We start from the raw sequence: 12,824 nt of genomic DNA, 5'->3' as shown, positions 1-12,824 counted from the left end.
TGGTCACCCGTGTGTGACCTAGCATTACTGGGCAGCTTTCTCCGTGTGTGTTGCAATCTCTTTGGCCACCTGTGCGTAGCCAGGCCCAACCACATCGCCTTTGCCCTTAAAAGCTAGTCTGTAAGGCAGAGAGTGGTTGCCTCTTTGCAAGAGACGGCCCCAGCCGGTCAGTTTGATTCTCGATGCTTGGTGCGAAATAAAGCTTTGCTTGTCCTTCGCTTTGTATCAGTCTCGTTTCCTTTGACCATGGACCCAACACTAAGCACATAGATCAAGAGCTCCCAAGTGTGTACACAGTACTTCTGATGAAGGAGCAGAAGGCTAGCTGAGGACAGGCAGAAGCCGACACCCCACAATCCACCCTCCATGGGGGGCATGTGACATTCCTCAGGCACTCCTGGCTGTCCTAAAGGAAAAATAAATAGATCACAATCCTGCAAAACTTGAGTCTCCCTCTATTTACAAAAGTCTTAGCAATTTACAAGAGCAAAGTGGCCTAGATTCCAGAAGAAAATGTAGATACGATTAATTGTCCTATAACCTGCAGCCCACTGACAGATACTTGAAGTGGGCAGATTGTAACATCCCTCCAGGAAGCTGCCAACTATCTTCCTGTTACTGCCTTGCTAGAGGGAAAAACAACCTTAACTTGACAATGGCCAGGCCTCTTCTTTAACATATGAAATATGAAAATCTTTTTGAAACTTCCCTTTTCCTTACCTCCTCCAACTCCCAAGTACAACCAGCCACATCTCACAACCCCAGGGCAGCAGTTCTTTCTGCCCCTGAGTCCTGTCCCTGTGCTTGACTAAAACCACCTTTTTGCACCAAACATATCTCAGGAATTCTTTCTTGGTGGTCGGCTCTGCACCGCACCCCAAGGAACTTCACCTATATTCTAAGCCCCCATTGCTTCTCTAGGGAGAATATCTAAGGAAGGAACAGGGTATTAGAGCACGCATGGCTTATCATCAAGGAGCATATTAAAATGAGTAAGCCTCTGCGGGGCCAGGGTGTTTAAGAGAAAGTCAGCCTGCAGGAGTCTGAGATTGTCCTCCCTGTTTTCCAAGTCTCAGCTCAGGAGACACTGACAGCCCTAGGCTGATGCCCTCACCCGCATCCCAGCTCTAGCAATTGCCCGATTAGCTGTATTGGAAAAGGGGCCACGCCAGTGCCTGGGTGGGATGACAAATTGCCCAAGATGCTGATTTTGCCTTTGAAATATAGTGACTTGTTTAAGGCAGTAACAGCATGTCTTCTGGATTCCTTTTTATTTTTTAAAGATTTACTTATTTATTTGAGGGGTGAGGCAAAGGAAGGGAAAGAATCCAGGCAGACTCCCCACAAAGACAGAGTGGGGAGCCCCCTAGGAGCTCCATCTCACAACCCTGAGATCTGGAGCTGAGCCCAAAACAAGAATCCTGCACTTAACTGAGTCTCCCAGGTGCTCCTGTCCTGAGTGTTCCAAACACCACTCAAGGCCACTGCCAAAGGGGTCCGGGCCTGTCCACCAGAGTTCCCGACAAGTCAGGGGTTGACAAATTGATTTTACTGGTCCCCTTCCTCTGAGCGAGGGTTCTATATATGCCCTGGTTTGTGTGGACACTGCATCTGGCCTCACCCAAGCTTTACCCCATCACCCTGAGAACCAGGCTGTCATCATTAGGGGACTAAGGAAGCTGAGTACCATGTGTGGACACTCTCATCAGCAGTGATGGGGGGGTCACCTTTCAGAGGTTATGATAGGTAAGACTGGTCAGAAAACACATGCATTGAACCGAGGTTCTGTCTCCCCTATAACTCTCAAGCAGTCAGGTTGGTGGGAAGGAAAAAGAGAATATTAAAGCAGCAGATCACATTTTAGCAGATATAGCCGCCATAAATCAGTGGACTACAGTATTGTCCCAGTGCTCTCATACATTTGCATGATTACCTAGTAGGGCCTGTTGGCCCACATGCCAGACCGTGGACCACTGTTGAAGCATACAGTGTGGTAAAGATGTAGAAGTCCCAGGGGCAGTCTTCTCACTGTGCATCAGTGTTCTATGCTGCCAAGAGCACCAGGCCCCATCACACCCAGGAGAGGAATTATGTCCTGGAATTTGCAATGGGGCCTCCCATGAGTTGGGCCAGAAAGCCCTCTCCATGCTAGTGAAACTCCTTGCTGACTGCTTAGGGCACATTGTGGAAAAGGAGCGTATGTAAGATTACACGAGTAGGTCACAAGGCATAGAACACTGGTGGAGGTCAGTAAGAGGACGCTGACGCCAGTTAACCTACTAGCAGCACTTGGGCAATGGGGGTACCTCCCTCCTGTCTCCTGTGCTTGGAATGTATGTTCAGTACACTATTCCCACAGTGGGAGCTGTTTCTAAGGACACAGACTGGAGAGGGTAAGGTGTTGTGGTGACCATCTGGATGGTAGATGTGATTAGACACAGTGAAGGATTTTATATAAATGTTTAAAATTCTAGCAGGAAAGTAAGGAGATGTACATGTCTTGTGGTCACCCAAGACAAGCATCAAAAATAAGTTCCCTTGGCTCTTAACACTACTGCCAACCAATCTGGAATGTTCTGCCTTGTTTTTAGGTCTCTCCTTGCCCTCCATGGCATGGTGGCCACCTTGTGAACCAATAAGAACTATATATAACAGCCAAAGCTGTAAAAAGCCCAGAAGAAAAATGAGTAAAACTATATGACCTGAGGTAATGTCTTCTTAGATATGATACCACATGCACAAGTCACAAAAACACAAAACAGATATACTGGAATTCATGAAATTAAAGAGCTTCAGAGAATCCAAGGACACCATCAAGAAAGTGAAAATATAGTTCAGAGAAACAAAGAGTATGTTTCTAAGTAATATATGTCATGAGGATCTGGTGTGCAAACAGAGCGAGCACATTAAAACCCATCAACTGAAAGAAAAATCATTAAAAATGTTCATCACTTATCATTAGGAAAATGCAAAGAAAATCACAATAAAAAGCCACACAAAATACACTAGGGCGACTATAGTGAAAAACGGAGGCAGTAACGAGTGTTAACAAGAATGTGTAGGAGCTGGGATACTCATCTATTCACAGTGAGGACGTAAAATGGTGCAAACTCTATGGAAAGCAGTGGGGGAAGTTCCCCCAAACTTCAACAAGTCACCAGATAACCCAGAAATCCATTCCTAGGTATATATCTGAGAACACTGAAATCAGTCTCCCAGGAAAGCTTTCCACAAGTCTGCGCAGCAGTATTATTCCTAATAGTAAAAAAGTGGAAATAACCCAAACTTACGCCAACTGATGGATGGATAAGCAAATGTACAATAGCCACACCATGGAATAGTATTAGGCCACAATAAAGAAAAGAATGGAGTGCTGACATATGCTCCAACACAGGGGACAGTGACAACAGCCCTCAGTCACAAAGGTCACCCATTGTATGAGTCCCTCAGGTGGGAATGTCGAGAATAGGCAAATCCATAGAGACAGAGAACAAACTAGTAATTATAGAACACTGCGATGGAGGAAAGGCCAGGAGAGAAGATCAACACTTTTTCTGAAGGATGAGCATGTGATAGAAATCTTCAAAATATTTCTCATTCAACGTTACTGCTTTTCCGCTTATTGATAAAGAAACACATCTCTGCATCGATTTTGCTTGTTTTAAGGGCAACTTTATGGATGTGATTCCTTTTGTCCCATTTTTTTTTTTTTTCCTATGAGCTCATCTGAATTTCATGCAAAATGGAAGTTATTTGCAAGTAGATGTTTTTCACCGGAAAGGTTTCTTCCTTTTCAGTATCAAGGAGCCTTATCATGCACACTTACATAATCAACATCCATGTCAAGAAATTTACATTAAAAATAATTTTATCCAGGAATTGTAAATTGGAGATTTAGCCAGTTTAGATGCCATAAATGAGCATTTGATGGAATATGACCTATATCATGATGAGCACATTAAGTCAACATTTCCTGTTTTCTTGTATATCCTACCTTCCTAAAATCAAATAAAGATTCCGATTCCTAACGTCTTTTTTCTTATCAGTTCTTGCATACTTCACCTACCAATCACCATCCCCCCCATACTGCCTAAATTCTATCTACCTTATCCTGTTAACCCTACCTTACTAGTGATCAGCCAGTATTGATGGGTTTGAAACACCCTTTTTTCTCTATGCTGGGGACACAACTTCACTGAAAACCAACTTTTAGTTGTTCTGTTCTAAGGTTTCCTCAACTGATTTTGTATAGCTCTAAGACCTCTAGGTCCTCCTCCCCTGTCTCAATTGTGAACACAAAATACGTCAGTTCATTTCCCCAATTAGTCACCACCCATGATTTTAGAACAAAACTGCAAGTTTTCCACCAGCAAACATCATATCCATCATTTGGATACTAGGAGTAGTAACCATAATTAAATATTACAAGTTCCTTAATATTTTACATCAGCAATTTTTATGGAGTTATGCATCATTTGATTAAAAAAAAAGCATTTTCAGTATACTCGCTATACTGAATATTACCTATCTAGTTCTCCAAAAAGAAACCCCTTTCATAATAATAATTAGTTTAAATTGTCCCCTTTCCCTAGCCCCTTGCAAATATAGATCTTTTTATCTCTACAGATTTGCCATTCTGGACATTTCATAGAAGTGGAACCATACTGTATATGGCCTTTTCGTGTCCGTTTCTTTCATTTAATGTATTTCTAAGGTTCATCCATGTCATGAAACGTAGTGGCTCTTATTTCCTTTTATGGTCTGCTGACATTCCATTGTAGGGATGGATAACTTTTTATTTACCCATTTATCAGTTGATGAGCACTTGGATTGCTTCCAATTTTCCACCATTATAAATAATGTTGCTGTGAGCATCCGTGTACAGGTTTTTCTGTAAATATATGGTTTCATTTCTCTCTGATATATGCTTAGGACTGACATTGCTGAGTCATATGGTAATGGTGTGTTTAACTTCACGAAGAACTACCAGACTGTTATCGTGATGGCTGCAGAATTTTACATTCAGTGAAGCTCCTCAGGGGCTCAGTCGGTTAAGTGTCTGACTCTTGGTTTTGGTTCAGGTCATCATCTCATGGGTCATGGGATTGAGCCCCATGTTGGGCCCTGCACTCACCAGGGAGTCTGCTCGAGATTCTCTCCCTCTGTCCTTCTCCCCCATGCATATGCTCTCTCTCAAATAAATAAACAAGTCTTTAAAAAGTATATTTGAGGGCTGCTTGAGTGGCTCAGTCTGCCTTTGACTCAGGTCATGATCCCAGGGTCTTGGGATTGAGCCCCAAATGGTGTTCCCTGCTCAGTGGGGAGACTGCTTCTCCCTCTCCCACTCCCCCTGCTTGTGTTCCCTCTCTCACTGTGTCTATCTCTGTCAAATAAATAAATAAAATCATTAAAGATATATATTTAATATTTATATATTATATATATTATTTGTATATAATGTATATACTTATATATAATAAACATATTTTATATATAAATATATGTTATATAAAAACATATAATATATAAATATGTTATATAAAATATATATAATATATAAATATGTATTATATAAAATATATTATATATAAATATATATATTTATTTTTAATTTAAAAAAAAATTTTACTTTTTTGTGTCACTGTTGCCACTACTGCTATGGCCACGGCCCCCACCATATCCACAGTCCTGCTGAAGCCTGAGTTCTCTGTGGACATGACCTGTGAAGGTTGCTCTGATGTGGTCAATCTGGAGCTCAACAAGGTGGGAGGAGCTGACTTTGACATTGACCTGCCGAACAAGAAGGTCCGCATCAACTCTGAGCACAGTGTGAACACTCAGTTGCATACCCTGGACAAAACAGGAAAGGCTATTTCTTACCTTGCCCCCAAGTAAAGAGGACTCTGACCTCTGGGCTTAAGATGCACCAAACAGGACTCTAATCCTCCCTTGCCTTCCAGAGAGAGCTGGGGTCTGGCAGTCCTGCTCAGTGGTGGCGGCTCTTGCAGAAACCCTCACTGGCCCTGCTCCTCCCTAGCTTCCCTGCAGTAAAATCGAGCTACTTTTGTTGGGGGAGGTGGATTACATTCTCATCAGCAATGTTGGAGTGCCCCAATTTCCCCACATTCTTGTCAATGCATTGCTATCTGGCATTTTGATTATAGCCATCCCAGTGGGTGTTACATAGTATCTTATTGTAGTTTTCATTGCATTTTCCAAATGATTAACGATTTAAACATCTTTTCAAAATGCATTTTTTGAATACGGTTTTAGTATCTATGTTCTTCAGAGAAATGTCTATTCAAAACTTTTTCCCATTTTGTATTTGATTTATTTGTCTTTAATGGTGGAGTGTTGGTTTGATTGGTGGACCTTTTTGAGATATACAGTGTGAAAATGTTTTCTCCCCCTCTGTGGTTATCTCCTTACTTTATTAATATTGTTCTTTGACCAAAAAAAAAAAAAGAATTTTGTTTTGATAAATTCCTATATATCTAGATTTTTTTTAAAGATTTTATTTATTTATTTGACAGAGAGAGAGAGAGAGATCACAAGTAGGCAGAGAGGCAGAGAGAGGAGGAAGCAGGCTTCCTGCTGAGCAGAGAGCCCGATGTGGTGCTCGATCCCAGCACCCTGAGATCATGACCTGAGCCGAATGCTGAGGCTTAACCCACTGAGCCATCCAGGTGCCTTTCCAATATATCTAGTTTTAATTGCTTGTAAATTTTTTTGATGGAATATCTAAAAATCTAGTATCAAATCCAAACTCATGAAAATATCCATATATTTTTCTTTGTAAGAAAATTATAATTTTGGTTCTTCTGTCTGGACTTTTTATCCATCTTGAGTTCATTTTTATACATTGTGTGAGGTGGGGTCTGCTCTGTGTGTGGGTGTGCATGTGCGTGCTGTCATCTCAGCACCAGTTGTTGAGAAGACTGCTCTTTCCCCATTGAATAGTCTTGATGTGCTTGTTAAAATCAGTTGACCATATGTATGGATTTATTTCTGGACACAAAAATCTATTCCAGTGATCTACACCGATGTCCTTAAGCCAGTAACACATTCTTTTACTCCAATTCCTGTAACTTCACATTAAGTTTTGAAACCAGGAGATATGAGTTCTGGGACTTTGTTCTTTTTTCAAGATTGTTTTGACTATTTTATGTTCCTTGAAATTCCATAGAAATTTCAGGATCAACATTTCAATTGTTGCAAAAAAAAAAAACAAAACAGGATTTTGACAGGCAGTGCTTTGAATATCTAGCTCACTTTGGGGAGCGTGCCCTCTTAACTATATTAAATATTAGTATTTGTGAACATGGAACATCTTCCATTCACCTTTCCTCAGTTCTGATGTTTGTAGTTGCCACTGTACAAGTCATACACTTGTTTGGTTAAATTTATTCCTAAGTGTTTTTTTTGGTTTTTTGATGCTATTATAAATGCAATTTTTAAATATAATTTCACTTTTGAGAGTTCATTGCTAGTATTTTTAGAAATAGAACTGATTTTTGTTTATTGCTTTTGTAGCCTGCAACCTCGCTCAACTCATTAGCTCTAATCATAGTCTTCAGAAGACTCATTAGTCATTTCTAATTTAAAACCACGCCATGTACCAAACAAAAACCCAATGGCAAACACTTAAAAAAAAAATTATGTCATGTGTAAATAAAGATAGTTTTACTTCTTTCTTTCCAGACTGCATGTTCTTACCTTCATTTCTGGCCCACTTCTCATGATTAAAACCGAGTACAGTGTTTAGCAAAAATGATGAGAGTAGACAGTTTCATTTATTCCTGGTCTTAGGAGGGAAATGTTTGGTTTTTACCCCATTAAGTACGATGTTAGCTGTGGGTTTTTCATTGATGTCTGTGATCAGGTTGAGAAAATTCCATTCTATTCCTACTTTGTTGAGCATTTTTGCTTTTTGAGGGTGTTAGATTTTGTCAAAAGCTTTACTTTATGTCTAGGGTGATGATCTTTTTTCGCCTGTTCTATTTTTTGGAAAAAAAAATATTGGGAATATCAATGCTAATTTTTCCTTAAATATTGGGTGGAGTTCATCAGTGAAGTCACCATCCTGGACCTTTCTTTGATTGAGGTGTTAGGATTATGTGTTAAGTCTCTTTGCTTATAGTTTCCACTGAGATTTTCTGTTCTATTGATTCACTTTTTTTTTTAAGATTTTATTTATTTATTTGACAGACAGATCACAAGCAGGCAGAGAGGCAGGCAGAGGGAGAGGGAGAAGCAGGCTCCCTGCTGAGCAGAGAGCTCAAGGAGGGACTCCATCCCAGGACCCTGGAATCATGACCCTAGCTGAAGTCAGCCACTCAATCAGCTGAGCCACCAGGCACACCACTACTTGATTCACTTTTGGCAGGTTGTGTGCTTCTGGGATTTTTGCTATTGTATTTGGGTCACAGAACGTGTTCTAATTTATACAATTGCTCAGAGTATTCATTTATGTTGTTTTTTATTTCTGAAATGTTAGGAGTAATGTCCCCACTTTCAGTCATGATTTTGCTACTTTGAGTATTTTCTGATCCCCCTCCCCACCATAAGTCTTGTTCAAGGTCAGTCAATATCCATTTTTACAAAGAATCCACTTTTGCTTGAATTTAATTTTTCTATTGTTTTTCTATTATCTGTCTCAGTCATCTCCACCTTAATCTTTCTTGTTTTCTTCTTTTTGCTTGCTTTGGTTTTAGTTTGTTCTTTTCATGTTTTTTGTTTGTTTGTTTGTTTTTCCTCATTACTTAATGTAGAAGTTTAGGTCATTGAGTTTTTTGTTGATGTTTTTGTTGTTTTGTTTTTGTTTAAGTACACGTTTATAGCCATAGATTTCCCTCAACTATTGCTTTCAGTTTATTCTGTAATTTTTGTTTTTTTGTGTTTTCACTTTTTTAAAAGGTTGATTTATTTATTTTAGAGAGAGAAAGAGAGAGAGCAGGCATGCACATGAGCAGGGGACGGGCAGAGAGAAAAGGAGAGGGAGAGAATCTCAAGCAGACTCCCCGCTAAGGTTATGACCTGAGCAGAAACCAAGAGCTGGACACTTAACTGACCACCACACAAACATCCCTTGTTGTGTTCTCACTGTAATTCATCTCAAAGTATTTTCTAATTTCCCATCTGATTTCTTCTTTGACCCATTGATTATTTAGAATTGTGTGGTTTAATTTTTACATCTCAGTGAATTTCCCATATTTCCTTATTTTATCATTTTAATTGGAGAACATCTTATATACAATTTCAAATTTTAAAATTCACTGTAATTAGTTTATGGCTTAACTCATGCTCTGTCTTGCAGGATGTTTCATGTGCATTTACGAAGAGGACGAATACGAGTGTTCTCGGGTTGAACGTTCTATCGATGTTTGCCAGGTACCTGTGACTTCGAGTGTTGCTCAAGTCTCTTCTTTCCTTACTACTCTTCAATCTACTCATTCTATGCATCATCGAAAGTGATGTGTTAATGAAGTCTTTGTTTACTAATTTTGAACTATTTCCCCCTTCAACGCTGTCACTGTTTACTTCATGTATCTTGGTGTTCTGCTGTTATGTACATTTATAATCTTTTTGTCATTATCCATCCTTTTCCTCTTTTATACAATATTTATTTTCTCTGATATCAATGTAGTCACTCTGGCTCTCTTTTAGTTATTATATTCATGGAAAAGCTTTTTCTAAACTTTTCTTTCAACTTGTTGTTATATTTGAATCTAACTTGACTATCTTAGGACAGCATACAGCTGTTCAGTGACTTCACTAAGCTGATTTTCTAAAGCATGTATTCTTTGTTGGCTGTAGTACTGACATCTCTGTTTCACTAGGTAGTGGTCAGCTACTGATTGAACATTCTATCGATGGGCTCTGTTTGCTGGATCTTGCTTTTGGTGTTCAGTTTTCAACTCTGCCTTGGTCTTCACTTCTTGCTTGCCCAAAGCCTGGCTGTCATCTATAGGTGAGCACGTAGGGCCATCTTATGTCTTCCCTTAGCATGCACACATCCCAGGGCCTGTGTGTAGCCCTTGGCATGTGCATGATTTGCAGCTTATCAGGATTGTGTTGGAATACCGTAAAGCTCTTATGCCCCCCAATGAATCTCATTCTTCAACCTTTCTGGTTAGTGTATTGTTTTCCCCAACTGTTATTTGCAGGTCCAGGCAGCAATGACTGATACATTTACCTTCTTATATTGTCTACAAATCTTCCCGGGGGAGTTGCCTCAAACTGGGAGTGCTCTGAGTAAGATGAGATAAAAGCAAGCCCTTTGACCTGGTCTTCCAAGGAGCCATGAGACACCCTTCCACTCCAAACTGCAGTTCTTTTCAAATGAGGTCTGTTCTCCTCCTTCTGGGGCCAGTATCCATACTGTGGGTGTGGGATGTCATCTTCAAGGCCACCACCTGTCTGGGGGGCAGGATATAGCACCAGAGTAAGATAAAAAACCATAACTACACTGTTCTTTCAGTTCAGGTGTTTGAGTTTTTGTTTTGTTTTGCTTGCTTTTTGTTTTAATTAATTGCTCCCCCCTGGTGGTTTCTATAAGCTCCTGGTTAGTTTACAGAGTTCTGAAAATAGGAATTCTAACAGTTTTCCCCAATTTTTTATTGTTTTGCTGGCATTACTCTCCAATATATTTTTGAAGCCAGGTCTGAAATTATTTTCTTAGGCGAACAACTAGAAATAATGAGAGTTTTTCTCCAACATCTTAACAGTTTGCAAAGATTTCAAGACAAATTCAGTGTGATTTTAGAAGTTTAAATCACAGGTTTCTTTTAAAAATATTTATTTGTTTGTTTATTTCTTTGCTTCTTTGTTTTTAGAGAATAGAGTGCATGTGAGAGAGGAGGAAGGGAAGAGGCAGAGGGAGAGAGAAACTTAGGCAGACTCCCCACTTAGCACAGCCCCACATGGGGCTCTATTTCACAATCCATGAGATCATGACCTGAGCTGAAACCGAGAGTCAGATTCTCAACTGACTGAACCATCCAGGTGTTCCTTATATTGCAGATTTCTTAATCGAAAGTGTTGTGCCTCTCAGATATCATGTTTCACACTATGTTTTCCTTTCTTGCTCTTGAAATCTTAAAATGCTCAGTTTACATCTTTCTTCACAAGTATATTTAGCATCAGGTCCCAAAACAACATGTTCCCTTTATTTATTTTAAAATTATCTGATATTTATTTTTCTCTGGGAATTTTATAGGTGAAGGATGATCTTGGATCTTTGAAGTTGATTTTATACTTTTAAATGTACCTGTCAATTTGCATATCCCTCAACTAGAAAATTCCTCTTTTACCTTCAAAAGCTGTCTGATTGCTTATCTCCTTTTTGTTTGAGGAAATAGAGCTCACTTTCATTTTTTGCAGAGGCTGAAGGTTATACTTTGAATTGGACTTTATGTAATTGAACTGACCCCCTTTTAAAGCAAAATTCTTACTTCTGCTTTTGTTGTGTATTAGATGGGGTAATTTGTAATAAAAAAAAAAAGTGTTTTTTAAATCTCTTTGAAACTAATTGGATTGGCAAAGTTACCTTCAGAAAGCTTCACAAATTTTGACATTGGAACTGGTTCAGATGGGCATGGCATCTGATTGCCAGAACATTTTCTGTCTTCATGATTGGTAATATTTATTGAATACAATTCAGTTCCACAAATATTTGTTGTGTGCTTCGTATGCTACCATTGTTGTGCCAGACACCGTCAGAAATCACAAAGGAAAATACGTAGTCCTTTTGTTCAAATGAATATGCTCTCTGGTAAAGTAGGTCATTTAATGAAATAATTTAGTGCGATGACATTTCGGTGACTACAAGCACTTAAAGCAAACAATGAACACAGGGCGAGGGAGAGTCAAGAAGATTGCTTTTCCTTCCATTTCACAATTGTCATATTTTTCCTTTCTGTGATTGTATTTAATTAGTTCAATCTCAGATGTGTAGTGTTTATATCATGTTGGGATTTTCTGGTTTTGGGGGGAGAAGATAAGTGTACCTTTCCCAACCCAGCCGCTGGTGTGTAGAGTGAAGGAGAACATGCTCCACACAGGCTGGTACCATAAGGGGCCAAGAGAGAAAGGAAAGGAGAAGTCAGATTTTGAGGTGGTCTGGATCAGTTGTGGTGATCTTAAATGGGACTCCTTACATCCCTGAAGTTAGAAGGAACTGAGTTTCCTGGTGGCCCAAATATGATGCTAGAAAGAAAACAGAATAAGGGTTTGAAGTGGGCAGCTATAAAGATGGACTTGCCATCAACAGAAAAAACTGAGGTAGAGAGACATCGAGCTAATGTCAGGAGCTCCTTTTGTGACCTTAGGTTGGAGGTTCTGATCAGACTCCCACTGGAGCTTCAGTTAGACAGTAGGATTTGGGAAGCTACTGTTCAAGGTAGAGGTCAGAGTTGAAAATATAAATTTAAGAGGCATCAGCATATAAATTCACATGATCACTGAAGAATGAATATAGATGCAATCAAAAGGAGGAATTCAAAGACTCATCCCAGTGGCATTTCCATTTTTAATGTCAAGAGAAGAAGGAAGAGCCGAAGATAGAGAGGATAGACTGGGCCTCCCAAAAAGTGAGAAAAAAATAGAAGACTCCATGATGTCTTCAGCCAAAATGGAATCAAGTGGTTCCAAGACAAAGGAGTGATCACCTCAGTCCTTTGCTGATGACCAAGAATTGACATTGTGCATGACAATGTGGATATCATTGATGATATGACAAAGGTACCATTTGTGAGTTATGGAGGCAAAAGTTGGTTCAAATGAAAATTGGAGGGGAGGGGCACCTGGATAGCACAGTCAATTGA

At 39.6% G+C, this 12,824-nt stretch overlaps 1 protein-coding gene across 1 annotated transcript; it reads left to right on the top strand.

Moving 5' to 3' along the window:
* The first annotated feature begins 5,658 nt into the window (after positions 1–5,658).
* On the top strand, positions 5,659–5,895 carry LOC123394817 (copper transport protein ATOX1-like). Its single transcript, XM_045089506.1, has one exon. It carries the CDS (start codon positions 5,659–5,661, stop codon positions 5,893–5,895), a length of 237 nt encoding a protein of 78 aa, XP_044945441.1.
* Positions 5,896–12,824: the final 6,929 nt, after the last annotated feature.

This window comes from Mustela putorius, unplaced genomic scaffold (genome assembly GCF_011764305.1).
Source record: "Mustela putorius furo isolate JIRA1106 unplaced genomic scaffold, ASM1176430v1.1 tig00003845_pilon_pilon_pilon, whole genome shotgun sequence".
Classification (NCBI taxonomy): Eukaryota; Metazoa; Chordata; class Mammalia; order Carnivora; family Mustelidae; genus Mustela; species Mustela putorius.
This window is presented reverse-complemented; position numbering and strand designations above follow the sequence as displayed.

Coding starts and splice junctions, on each gene's coding strand:
- LOC123394817 (XM_045089506.1), top strand. CDS start 5,659: ATGGCCACGGCCCCCACCATATCCACAGTCCTGCTGAAGCCTGAGTTC.